At 41.0% G+C, this 14,331-nt stretch overlaps 1 protein-coding gene across 1 annotated transcript in view; it reads right to left on the bottom strand.

Moving 5' to 3' along the window:
- LOC128697066 (uncharacterized) overlaps positions 1–14,331 on the bottom strand; it is a 233,916-nt gene that overhangs the window by 89,032 nt on the left and 130,553 nt on the right. Inside the window, exon 4 of the mRNA XM_070095253.1 lies at positions 2,447–2,549. Within this exon, the coding sequence (XP_069951354.1) occupies positions 2,447–2,549 (103 nt within the window). The remainder of the gene's footprint in view (positions 1–2,446; positions 2,550–14,331) is intronic.

The following is a 14,331-nucleotide window of genomic DNA, read 5'->3' as shown; positions in this document are numbered from 1 at the left end:
GGAGAGTACCCTGATAATAATAATAATTAATAATAATGATTTAAATCTGTAGGGGAAGGAAAGCGGGGTAGGGGTCGTCCTCGAAAAGGTCGGAAGGAAGGGGTAAAGGAGGTTTTGTGGGCGAGGGGCTTGGACTTCCAGCAGGTGTGCATGAACGTGTTCGATTGTAGTGAATGGAGATGAATGATATTTGGGACCTGACGATCTGTTGGAGTGTGAGCAGGGTAATATTTAGTGAAGGGATTCAGGGAAACCGGTTATTTTTATATAACTAGACTTGAGTCCTGGAAATGGGAAGTACAATGCCTGCTTCTAAACTGTTGTGTTCTGAGCACCTCTGCAAATACAGTGATTATGTGTGAGTGAGGTGAATGTGTTAATGATGACGAAAGTATTTTCTTTTTGGGGATTTTCTTTCTTTTTGGGTCACCCTGCCTCGGTGGGAGACGGCTGACTTGTTAAAAAAAAAATAATGATTTGACAAAGATAATGAAAAATAAAATTTATATATTTTCACTAAAATTCCATTACATTTTTGAGACAAAATCCTTAAACAGTAGGGCCACACTTATACAGCAGGTTAGGTTCCAGGCTATTGCCGGAAAGCAGACATCGCCAGAAAGCAGACATCGCTGGAAAGCAGACATCGCCAGAAAGCAGACATCGCCGGAAAGCAGACATCGCCAGAAAGCAGACATCGCCGGAAAGCAGATATCGCCGGAAAGAAGAACACCATTTTTTTCCATTTATAAATGCACATAAATGCCAGACAACAAGTTTACACTAAATTATATTAAGTTAGTAATAGAACTAGGCATTAAAAAACACAAAAAGTAAAATACATACACAGTACACTCACTACTTATCTTAAAGTATTGTAATCTTAATGTATGGCGAGAGGTGAGTAGTACTTATTTATAGGAAGTCAGGTGTAGGTAGCCCTGGCTCCCCATCTCATACTTAATATGCAATATTTAAAACAGCCCAGAGTTAAAATACACATACAGTACACTCATCATTTACCTTAAAATATGTGTAGTCTTAATGTAGGAAGAGAGGTGAGTAGTGATTATCAAATGGTATACAATACTGACAGGTTGGTAGATAAGACACATAGGCAACATTTAGGCAACTTTATTCCGAAACGTTTTGCCTACACAGTAGGCTTCTTCAGTCGAGTACAGAAAGTAGGCAGGAGCAGTAGAGATGTGAAGACGATGTAATCAGTCCATCACCCTTGAAGTTGTAGATTTGAGGTTGTCAGTCCCTCAGCCTGGAGAAGTTCTGTTCCAAAGTCTGGAACTAACTGAAGATCAAGAGACAGTGTTGAGACTTAAATACTGTCGGAAGGAGAGGTGCAGAGTAGTAGTAGTGAGAAAGTAGCCACTGAGAGGTCATGTCCCTCTCAGATCAAACAATTCTCACTTGAAAAAGTTGTCCAAGGTGTTTTCTCTTCTGTACCAAGATGCCATTATGTTGCAACTTCAAGGGTGATGGACTGATTACATCGTCTTCACATCTCTACTGGCTGGCTTGTAAACACTGGCACCCACGGGGCAGCTGAGGCCACACATGGGACACGTCCCGGACGAATCATGTAAGGCGAGTTTTTTATTGTGAGGCAAGGCAAAATTTTTGTGTTAAATGCTTCGTATGACAGATTTAATGTAACGTGATGCGCTCGTAAGGCGGGGGTCCACTGTACATATAAAATCCGCAGTAACTTTAACACACTTGAAATTTTGGAAAGTTTCCTGACATAATAGATGTGGTCACCGAGAATGTAAACAAACTGGGTGGGGCACACCGTATTTGAAAGACCGCTTACCATATAGCAAATTTTGGTCATAATTTGACATCGCCATATTAGCAGAATGCCGTAAAGCAAAATGCCGTAAAGTGGGACCCTACTGTATATTAGATTTTATTGCACTTTCCATTTGATTTTTTAAAAATATATGAAATATTAAAAAATTAAAAAATATTAAGATAATAATAATTAAGAAATATTAAAATAATAATAATTAAGAAATATTAAAATAATAATAATTAAGAAATATTAAAATAATAATACATGTAATTAAGAAATAATAATCCAGCACTCACAACTGTGTGTTATACAGCAGAGTCCCTGTATCCGTGGGTCTTGTTTCCACGATTTCAGTTTTCCATAGTTTACCATGGCCTGAAAAAAACCCTTAATTTTGCTTAATAATGACACAAAAGCACAAAAGCAGTGATGGTGACAGTTCTTCAAAGTCTAAGAGAAGCAGTGAAGTGCTTCCCATCAATGAAAAAGTGATAATTCTCGACTTATTGTGCAGACAGTAGTGAACCCATAGGGTTCACTACTATCCGCATTTTCGGGTATCCGTGGTAGGTCTTGGAACGTGTCTCCCACGGATATAGGGGTACTACTGTATATGAGAATTTAATGATTGGTTACATCAGTAGGTCTGGTCCTGGTGGTGATGCAGCGAGGTGAGTGGTGCTGTAGTCCCTGTGTGCCAGCAGCGCGCCGTACCTGCGGCACTACCAACATTGGCTCCCTGAAATAAGAATCAGAATTTTTTCTAATAATAATGTAGATAAAACTAAAAAAAATGGTGGCCCATCGCCTGGTAGGCAATACTCTCACCTCACACACTGAGAGTCTGTGGTTCAATCCCCGGCAAGGGTGGAAACATTGGGTGCATTTCTTTATACCTGTTGTCTCATTCACCTAGCAGTAAGTAGGTACCTGGGTGTTAGTTGACCAGTGTGGGTAGCTAACACACGCACTCTGAACGTGTTTGCTTGGATTTCATCCTCTTTTCTGCAACATTGCAAGCTCCTGATGATGTGTTGATTGCAACACAAAAGGCCCAGAGCTATCTTTCAACTCCCCCCATGGTTGTTTTGCACTCCCACTTAAGTACAGTAACCGACTTGCCACCATTAAGGAATTGTCCTCAGAGTGAAAAAATGGAGCTGGTTAAAGTAAGCTGATGACCAGGTGCTCCTCCGGTAATGTACCCGGTGGGCTACTTAGATGAGGACAAGCGTCCCAGAGAAAGTGGGTAAAACTTATCACGGATACTCAGGCGAGAGTGAGACAACCACATCCGACGAAGGCTGGTGCAGAAGTCTGTTGTTGTTGTTTATACTGTCACTGACTGCTGATGCAGTATTGAGTTCTGCCTTCCAGTGTCCATAAAAGAGACCTTGACCAAAGTGAAAGGAAGTTAAGACAAGATAAAATTTTGTTCGAATTTTTAACCTCAGAGGTTTAGCCACTCAGGATAACCCAAGAAAGCTGGTGCATCATCAAGGACTGTCTGTCTTATTTTTATTGTGGTCCTCAATCTTGTCCCCCAGGATGCGACCAACACCAGTCCACTAACACCCAGGTACCTACGTGCTTGCTACGTGAACAGGACAACAGGTGTAAGGAAACACATCCAATATTTCTACCAATGCCAGGAATGAACCACAGACACTCAGTGTATGAAGTGAGAGTGTTGCCTACTAGGCCATGGGCAGTGCATATTATATGTCCCTAATGTACTCTGAGACCAGCATGAAGGTGAAGGTACACACCAGGATCTCCTGATGGTCTGGAGGGTCAAACTTCTCTCCATAGTTGTTATTGCTGTTGACTGCCATAAGTGTTGTTATTGTAGCTGTTAGTAAGAAAATAAGTTTATTCAGGTACTGGTGCACATTAATACAGTTACATAAATTATCATACATCGCAGCATATGTGTAGATGACCCACCAGGATAACAAAAAAAAAAAGTCAAAGTGACTTATTTCCATTGGGGTTCTTGTAATATCTTATTATTAAAACAATAAAAGAAGATATACTCGGTTGTTGAGGTGGTTCGGACATGTAGAGAGAATGGAGCGAGACAGAATGACTTCAAGAGTGTATCAGTCTGTAGTGGAAGGAAGGCGGGGTAGGAGTCGGCCTAGGAAAGGTTGGAGGGAGGGGGTAAAGGAGGTTTTGTGTGCGAGGGGCTTGGACTTCCAGCAGGCGTGCGTGAGCGTGTTTGATAGGAGTGAATGGAGACGAATGGTTTTTAATACTTGACGTGCTGTTGGAGTGTGAGCAAAGTAACATTTATGAAGGGGTTCAGGGAAACCGGCAGGCCGGACTTGAGTCCTGGAGATGGGAAGTACAGTGCCTGCACTCTGAAGGAGGGGTGTTAATGTTGCAGTTTAAAAACTGTAGTGTAAAGCACCCTTCTGGCAAGACAGTGATGGAGTGAATGATGGTGAAAGTTTTTCTTTTTCGGGCCACCCTGCCTTGGTGGGAATCGGCCAGTGTGATAAAAAATAAATAATACTCGGAATAAGATAAACTGAGTTATTTACATTAACATTAGAGAGGATCAGATCACAATGATAGGTCCATGTATGTTAGCTATACAAGAAATCACTCTCCTCCCTTTCTTTAGCTATACAGTGGACCCCCGCATAGCGACCTTAATCCGTGCAAGAGGGCTGGTTGTTATGCGAAATGTTCGGTATGCGAATGAATTTTCCCCATAAGAAATAATGGAAATCAAATTAATCCGTGCAAGACACCCAAAAGTATGAAAAAAAAAATTTTACCACATGAAATATACATTTTCCTACACACAAAGAGAAGGAGACATGCACAATAGTAGAGTAGTACATGCACAATATATATTGTGCATGTACTACTCTACTAAATGAAGAATAAATGACACTTACCTTTATTGAAGATGCAGCAATGACTGATGAGACACTGTGTCCTGGGAGTGCCTTTTCCTCCTGAGTACTGTAGGTCCTGTTTGGCATTTTCTTCCAGAACAGGCCTTATCACACTGTGTATGCCACTACGATTCTTAAATCTCTCAAACCAACCTTTGCTGGCTTTAAATTCACCAATATGAGCACTAGTTCCAGGCATTTTTCCCTGTTCACCTGGGTGTTAGTCGACTGGTGTGGGTTGCATCCTGGGAGACAAGATTAAGGACCCTAATGGAAATAAGTTAGACAGTCTTCAATGACACTGACTTTTTTGGGTTATCCTGGGTGGAAAATCCTCTGGGGTTAATTGTTTCTTGGTATTCTCAATAAGCCACACCAACAACGGTGCTACAGCAGCAGCAGCAGCTGACGGTGGTACAACAGCAACAGACGATGCTACAGCAGCAACAGACGATGCTACAGCAGCAGCAGACGATGCTACAGCAGCAACAGACGATGCTACAGCAGCAGCAGACGATGCTACAGCAGCAGCAGACGATGCTACAGCAGCAGCAGCAGCTGACGGTGGTACAGCAGCAACAGACGATGCTACAGCAGCAACAGACGATGCTACAGCAGCAGCAGACGATGCTACAGCAGCAGCAGCAGCTGACGGAGGTACAGCAGCAACAGACGATGCTACAGCAGCAACAGACGATGCTACAGCAGCAGCAGACGATGCTACAGCAGCAACTGACGATGTTACAGCAGCAGCAGACGATGCTACAGCAACAGCAGCAGTTGACGGTGGTACAGCAGCAACAGACGATGCTACAGCAGCAACAGACGATGCTACAGCAGCAGCAGACGATGCTACAGCAGCAGCAGACGATGCTACAGCAGCAGCAGACGATGCTACAGCAGCAGCAGACGATGCTACAGCAGCAGCAGCAGACGATGCTACAGCAGCAACTGACGATGTTACAGCAGCAGCAGACGATGCTACAGCAGCAGCAGACGGTACTACAGCAGCAGCAGCAGCTGACGGTGGTACAGCAGCAGCAGCAGCTGTACCACCAATAGTAGCGATGGTTGATTGGGGTTTATTATACAACCTGGCCAGCTCGGAGACACGCACTCCACTTTCATACTTATCAATGATCTTTTTCTTCATCTCCATAGTAATTCTCACCCTTATTGCTGTAGGGTTGGCACTAGAAGCTTTCTTGGGGCCCATGGTCACTTATTTTCCAGAAAAAATCACCAAAAACACTGTAATAATACGAAATGTTCCGATTGTATGCTTGGATGTTACCGCGGAGGCTGGCTGGTAAACAATGCCACCGGCGGAACATGTGAGCGTGGCTCAGGCCGCACATTGGACGCGTCTCGGACAAAGGGCGGTGAGCGGGTTTTTGGGCGGTATGCGTGGCAAAATTTTTGCGATCAAAGCGTCCGGTATGCGGATTGTACGGTATGCGATGCGTCCGGTATGCGGGGGTCCACTGTACAGTGGTCTTTCATTTTTCGTCAGTAATCCGTTCCTAGAAGTGTGACGATTATTGAAATTGACGAATTTCGAATAAATTTTCCCTATAAGAAATAATGTAAATACAATTAATCCGTTCCTGACACCCAGAAGTATTAAAACAAAATTTTTTTCTAAATGAAATATAGATGTAGTACATAAACAATACAATGGGACATGATGAATGAAACATTAACAGCATAACACTTACCTTTATTGGTTATTCTTCTTATTGTATGGAAGACTGGAGGAGGAGAGAGATTGCATTAGTTACTGTTTGGAAAGGGACTCCCCTTATATCAACACCTCAGGTACCAAGTCCTTTTCTGGGGTTACTTCTCTTCTATGTTTCATAATGCCACTACGACCAGCTTGAGAGTCACTGGAGTCCTGTCTCGCAAAAAAAGTGTCCAGAGAGCTTTGTTTCTGGCGTCTCTTTAAAACTTCCCTAAAATGGACCAAGACTTTGTCACTGTACAAGTTGCCAATATGGCTTGCAACATCCTTCTCAGGGTGATGTTTCTCCATAAATCTTTCCACCCTACCCCACATTTCAAAAATCTTATAAATTTCTGAAGAAGGGAACTTCTTCCATCTCTCTTCCTCCTCCTCTGCAGCAAGATTCTGAGCTGCAATCTGTTGCTGTTCCTGCTGAAGCTCTTGCAGCTGCTCAGTGGTTACCTCCTTGTTGTGGTCCTCCACCAACTCTTCCACATCCTCCAAACTCACATCCAACCCCATGGAACTCCCCAATGCCACAATAGAGTTCACAACTGACATAGGCTCATCAGGGTCAGCCACAAACCCTTAAAAATCTCTCTTGTGGACACAATTTGGCCACAATTTTCCCAAAGCAGAGTTCAAAGTCCTGGTAGTCACTCCCTCCCAAGCCTTACCTATAAGGCTTATGCAGTGGAGGATACTGAAGTGTTCTTTCCAAAATCTCTTAGGATCAAGCGAGTGTCTGAGGTCACATTAAAGCACCTTTGAAACATTGCTTTGGTGTAGAGTTTTTTAAAGTTTGAAATGACCTGCTGGTCCATGGGCTGGAGGAGAAGTGTGGTATTCGGGGGCAAGAACTTTACTGTGATGAACCAAAACTCCTGCAGAATTAGGTCATCCAAGTTTGGAGGATGAGCAGGTGCATTGTCCATTACTAGGAGGCACTTGAGATCCAATTTCTTTTCCAGGAGGTAATTCTTCACACTAGGCCTAGGGCCAAACACTTCATTGAACCACTCAACGAAAATTTCCCTCATGCCCCATGCCTTATTATTAGATCTCCAAAACACACACAATTTACTCTTCATAACATTGTTTTTCCTGAACACTCTGGGATTTTCAGAATGGTACACTAGTAACAGCTTCACTTTGAAATCATCACTGGCATTAGCACAGAACATGAGTGTCAGCCTGTCTTTCATAGGCTTGTGTCCTGGCAGTCCATTTTCCTCCTGAGTAATGTAGGTCCTCTTTGGCATTTTCTTCCAAAAGAGGCCTGTTTCATCACAAATGAACTCTTGTTCAGGTTTCAGTCCTTCAGCCTCTATGTACTCCTTGAATTCACTTAAGAATTTTGTAGCTGCAATTTTGTCCGAACTGGCAGCCTCACCATGCCTTATCACGCTGTGTATGCCACTACGCTTCTTAAATCTCTCAAACCAACCTTTGCTAGCCTTAAATTCACAATTATCAGTACTCGTTGCAGGCAATTTCTTTACCAGATCGTCATGCAACTACCTAGCCTTTTCACAAAAAATCGACGTCATAAGACTATCCCCTGCTAATTGTTTCTCGTTTATCCACACCATTAATAACTTCTCAACATCTTCGAGTACTGGTGATCTCATTTCTGTCAGCATATTTACCCCCTTTGCAACAACAGCTTCCTTGATTTCCTTTTTCTTTGCCACGATGGAAGATATGGTTGTATGGGGTTTGTTATACATCCTGGCCAATTTGGCCACATGTACGGCACTTTCATATTGTTCATTGATGTTTTTCTTAAATTCAATCATATTTCTCACCTTCTTTACCAAAGGCTTGGCACTAGGAGCTTTCTTTGGAGCCATGGTAGCTTATTTAGCAGTTGCAAGCACTAAAATGAAAGGAATATTATGAAATACATATTTCGTATGAACAAGTGAGGGGACTGTTGCTCAATGGTAAACAATGGCACACTGGCTGGGAAGGGAGGGCGAGGCAGCTCAGAGCCATGAGTACGCGTCCCGGATGACCGACGATTAGCAAGTCAAACGACGATTCGCGAGCCAATGTTTTGACGAAAATAACGTCACGATTTCCGAAATTGACGACTATCGAGCCTAACGATTATCGAATGACCACTGTATTCATTAGGTACCTTTTGGCTCTCTTCTTGAACTGGTTCATGCTATGACAGGCTTTGACATGTGCAGGTAGTCTGTTCCATTCCTTTATTGCTGTATAATAAACTATGTTTGGAGCCTGACCACTGACTGTGGGTACTACAAAGTTGTGCTCCATGGAAAATTTTTATAATTGTCCTACATTTAGTGTAAAAAAATTATGTAATGTAATATTTAAAATGTATTATTGGTGTGACTGAAAATAAAAACAGGAACTGCAAAATGAACCGTCACACTGGGGGGGGGGGGAGATGCAGACAGTATGGTTATGTATCACTAGCAGTACAACTGAGTATGATTAATCTGGTGTCATTAAGGCTAAAAATGGGTTTATCAGCAGGAATCAAGGATTAGAAGTTTAGTATCCTCTGAAGCAGTAAATGGATTTATAACTTGTGAAACAGCTCCAATATTTATTTATTTATTTATTTATTTATTTATTTATAATTTGAGCACACTTACAGAGGTACAAAAAAAAAATACAGATAAGAGCAGCATGCCAAAGCCACTTATACTATGCATAGCATTACGGGCTGGCTTAAAATTAACTTAAGATTAACTAAGCAATGATGAAATCAGTGAAAAACATTAATGTAAACTGATTACTATAAAGCACAAGTGAGTATTACAAAGACAGGTCATATGGTTGCATGCATTGTTGTAAATTCAGTAGAATGGAGTATTCTGTTAGGTAGTGAATTTAAAAAATAATAAAGTTAGATTGGGTTTTAGGTTTAACATTTATGTGATATAATTGTGAGAAACATTTAAGATATACAATTTATAAGGTTCAGTTATTCAGTATTTATTTGGTTTTGGGTGAGTAAGTGATCTTTGAGAAGAGACTTGAATTTATAAACAGGTAGTGTTTCTTTTATATTTACAGGTAATGAATTCCAGATTTTAGGGCCTTTTATGTGCATTGAGTTTTTGCATAGCGTGAGATGGACACGAGGAATATCAAAGAGTGATCTGTGCCTTGTGTTATGGTCATGTGTTCTGTTGAGGTTGGCAAGGAGATGTTTGAGGGGAGGGTTAATATCAGAGTTGAGTGTTCTATGTATGTAATAGGTGCAGTAATAAGTATGGATGTTTTGTATGGTGAGTAGGTTGAGTGTATTGAATATTGGTGGAGTGTGCTGCCTGTAGTGAGAATTTGTTATCATTCTAACTGCAGCCTTTTGTTGGGTTATTAGTGGTCTGAGATGGTTACTTGTTGTTGAGCCCCATGCACAAATTCCATAGGTGAGATAGGGGTAAATAAGAGAGTGATATAGGGCCAGGAGGGCTGACTGTGGAGCATAGTACCGTATCTTCGATAGTATGCCTACAGTCTTGGAAATTTTCTTAGAAATTTGTTGTATATGTGTATGAAATTTGAGTCTATTATCAAGGTGGATTCCTAAGAATTTTCCCTCTGTTAGCTTTGTGATAGGTGATCCGTTTATCATTATGTTAAGAGGGACATCTGTAGCTCTGTTACCAAACTGAATGAAGTAGGTTTTGTCAATGTTTAGTGTAAGTTTGTTAGTACTCATCCAGGTAGATATTTTCTGTAATTCGGTATTTACAGTATTGGCTAGCGTGACTGGGCTCGGGTGGGAGAAGACGTATGTTGTGTCATCAGCAAATAGTGCGGGTTTGAGTAATTGAGAAGCATTTGGTAGGTCATTTATGTATAGGAGAAAGAGAAGAGGGCCAAGGACACTTCCCTGTGGGACACCAACTGTAATTGGTTGTGCAGAAGAGTTTGCCCCATTTGCGTACACATATTGGCTTCTGTTGCTGAGGTATGACTTGAGGTAGTTGAGGGAGTGCCCTCTTATACCATAGTGTGATAATTTTACGTGGAGCAAGTCATGGTCAACTGTATCAAAAGCTTTACGTAAGTCAATGAAGATCCCCAGTGGGACTTCTTTTTTCTCTATTGCAGTGTATATATGTTCTAGCATGTGTATAATAGCATCATTAGTATTTTTATTAGGCCTGAATCCAAATTGGCAGGGGTTGAGTATGTTTTGGGAGATAAGGTAGGAGTAGATTCGTTTATGAATTAATTTTTCGAAGATTTTTGAGAGAGGGTGTAAGTTGGATATTGGCCTATAGTTATTCAACTCTGTTTGGTCTCCTCCTTTGTGGATCGGGGTGACCCTTGCTATTTTGAGTACTGTAGGGAAGGTGGAGGATTCAATGGATTTGTTAAAGAGTGTTGCAATGATTGGTGATAGCACTTGTGACACTTTTTTGTATATAAAGGGTGGTAAGGTATTTAAATCTCCTGCCTTGTTTTTTAGTGCGTTGATAATAAGGGAGACTTCGTATGGGTTAGTCGGAGCTAGGAACAGTGTGTTCGGGTAGTTGCCGGTGAGGTAGTCATTTGGTGGGGTATCTGAGCTTGGGATTTTATTGGCAAGGTTTTGTCCTATAGTGGAGAAGAAATCATTGAGTCTGTTTGCTGTTTCTGTTGGTGGGAGTTGGGGTTCATCTGATTTTGCTAATTTTATTTCGCTATTTCGTGATATCTTTTTTGTTCCCAGAATTTCTGATAGGGTTTTCCAGGTCTTTTTTATATCACCTCGTAAGTTGGATAATCTGTTCTCATAATACAATTTTTTTGCCCTTCTTATCAGGCTGGTTGTATGATGAAAAATGGGAGGACACCAAACCTTATGTGTAGCCCACATATGTAATGTATGCTTACCCTTAATTAGCAGTACATACATATTGCCTTGGCCAATGCATATATTCTGACAGGGATGCATTAGGATGTGGCCACAATAACTGTGGTAAGTTAATGTCTATGATTTGGTATTTGTAATTATTGTGATAATATTATTCAAGTAATGGGAAATCTTACCCAGACTCTATGTTTACTAGTACAGCCTCTCCTCACTTAGCAATACAGTGGACCCCCGCTTAACGATCACCTCCAAATGCGACCAATTATGTAAGTGTATTTATGTAAGTGCGTTTGTACGTGTATGTTTGGGGGTCTGAAATGGACTAATCTACTTCACAATATTCCTTATGGGAAAAAATTCGGTCAGTACTGGCACCTGAGCATACTACTGGAATGAAAAAAGATCGTTAACCGGGGGTCCACTGTATATTGTTTACTGATGACTTGGACTTGTGGCGGGCTCTCTGACCAGTATGCATACCTAAATAATGTATATTACAGCTGATTTCCTCTATTCTGTTTATTACAATATACAATACGCTACTGTATAAACATTTAAAAATATACTAACAATGTTATAAGTGGTGCAAAAGTGACATTAAAACAATATCAAAGATGGGTGACACAAACCCACCACCACTCTAGTATGCACCTTGCTTAGCAACAAATCTGTTTACCGACATGGTCTTAGGAATGGAACTCCAGCATTAACCCTTTGACTGTTTTGGTCATATATATACGTCTTATGAGCCACCATTTTTGACGTAATATACTCATAAACTCTAGCGGCTTCAAATCAAGCAGGAGAAAGCTGGTAGGCCCACATGTGAGAGAATGGGTCTGTGTGGTCAGTGTGCACCATATAAAAAAAATCCTGGAGCATGCAGTGCATAATGAGAAAAAAAAATGCTGACCTTTTTTTTAATTAAAATGCCAACTTTGTGGTTTTCATATAGTATTTATGGTTGTATTCTCATTTTCTTGGTCTTATTTGATAGAATGGAAAACATATTATAGAAATAGAGATAATTTTGATTGGTTTTACTATGAAAAGAACCTTGAAATGGAGCTCAAAGTAGGGGAAATGTTTGATTTTTGCCAATGTTCGAAAGTAAACAAATGATGTCATTTTCCAATAAATGTCCAAGTACCATTCTAATATGCAGTCATGAATGGGTTGACATTATTTATACAATTATTACAATATTGCAGTAGTCTGCATAACACTAATTTCATAATTTCAGAGGGGCCTGGAGATGTGACTGATGATCAAAGAAAATGTTATTTTAGACCCAGGAATGTCTACATTGTTCATTCTGGACCCTATTTTGAAATTGTCATATTTTTTAATTTTCATGAAATTGGCCAAATTGCAAATTTCTGATCATGTTATTGGGTAGTTGAAATCAGTAAATGGGCAGTTTCTTGTACTCAATCGATGGAAAAAATGGAATTCTAAAGAAATAGCTATGAGTCTGGTCGACTGGAACAATGGAATTAGCCAAAAATAGGGCTCAAAGTGGGCAAAATCGCCGATTTGTAAATATCACTGAGGTTGCTAACTTCGCGAGAGTATAATTTCGTCAGTTTTCCATCATATTTCGTTCTTTTGGTGTCATTACAATTGGGAAAGATTCTCTATCATTTCATAAGAATTTTTTTTTTTTTTTTTTTTTTTAAATTTTGCGACACCAGGAGACATCTCAGGATTTGGGGTTGCAACAGTCAAGGGGTTAAGTGAGGAGAGGCTGTATTCCAATTTACCATTTCCGGAGATAAAGTCCTTAAAAAATTGTACAGTCCACTGTCTTATAATTTATCAACATACAGCCACAGCCACTCAAGAGGGAGAGGTTTTTTAGTGCCAGGAAGGAAAAAAAACTGGCAGGAAATGGCAGAAATTGTACACCAAATCCAATCATTCCTGGAGTGGAACCAGAGTCGATGGCCTCCACTCCAAACCAACAGATACAGATACTAATGCCGGAAAAAAAATCCCCCCCCAGTACCAACAATACCACCAGTCCGATGACATTCGTCTTTGCAATATACAGGGTCTAAAGCCAGCAACAAACAACAAAATACCTTTCATCCGTGGACTGCTTGCAGAGGCAAAGGCAATGTTCGCGGCTTTCACCGAGACCCACATAAAGGATCACTTGGACAACGAAATATGGATCCCAGGTTACAACCTATACAGATGTGACAGAGTGAACAGGCAAAAGGGGGGGGGTTGGTCTGTACATTGCAGAGTCACTTGTTTGCACAGAACTGCTTAATGCCTCAAATGATGTAGTGGAAGTTTTAGCAGTAAAGGTCGAGAACCAAAACCTAGTCATTGTGGTAGTCTACAAGCCTCGGGATGCAACATCCCAGCAATTCCAGGAACAGTTGTTAAAAATTGACCACTGTCTGGAAAATCTTCCAGCTCCTGCACCCAACATCTTGCTCCTGGGGGATTTCAACTTAAGGCACCTAAAATGGAGGAATATAGCAAATAATATTGTTGCAGTAATAACACCAGGAGGCAGCTCTGATGAAAACTCACACACGAGCTTTTAAATCTCTGCACAAAATTCAATTTAAACCAGCACCAGCTGCAGCCGCAGCAAGCAGCAACAAGGCTGCTCCTATATCTTGCCGTCCCCTGGGCCTATCCGAACTCCAGTGATGGACAAATTTGCAAGTACTGCTGCAACAACATGCAAGTTAACTATAGTTACATAAAAACTGACGGTGACGACAACGAAATGGACTAAATATGACAGAAGAGGGACCGGCATTCAAGTACCAGACCTGCTGCCAGACGTGAACCAGACACAAGACATTTTCCACTAAATGAAATAACTGACCTCCATATCAACTGCACCAGTGTTTAACAGGAAGACAACATGGCAGAAATCCTGATCAACTAAATCTCCAAGTAAATGCCAGGTCTGTAGGACTTTTTTCGTCAGTGCCAAACGAGGGAAAGATTTGAGCCTTTAAACATGGCTGACCGGCATTCAAACAGCAGCTACTGCCAGACGTACAACTAG

Source organism: Cherax quadricarinatus, chromosome 49 (assembly GCF_038502225.1).
Source record: "Cherax quadricarinatus isolate ZL_2023a chromosome 49, ASM3850222v1, whole genome shotgun sequence".
Lineage (NCBI taxonomy): Eukaryota > Metazoa > Arthropoda > Malacostraca > Decapoda > Parastacidae > Cherax > Cherax quadricarinatus.
This window is presented reverse-complemented; position numbering and strand designations above follow the sequence as displayed.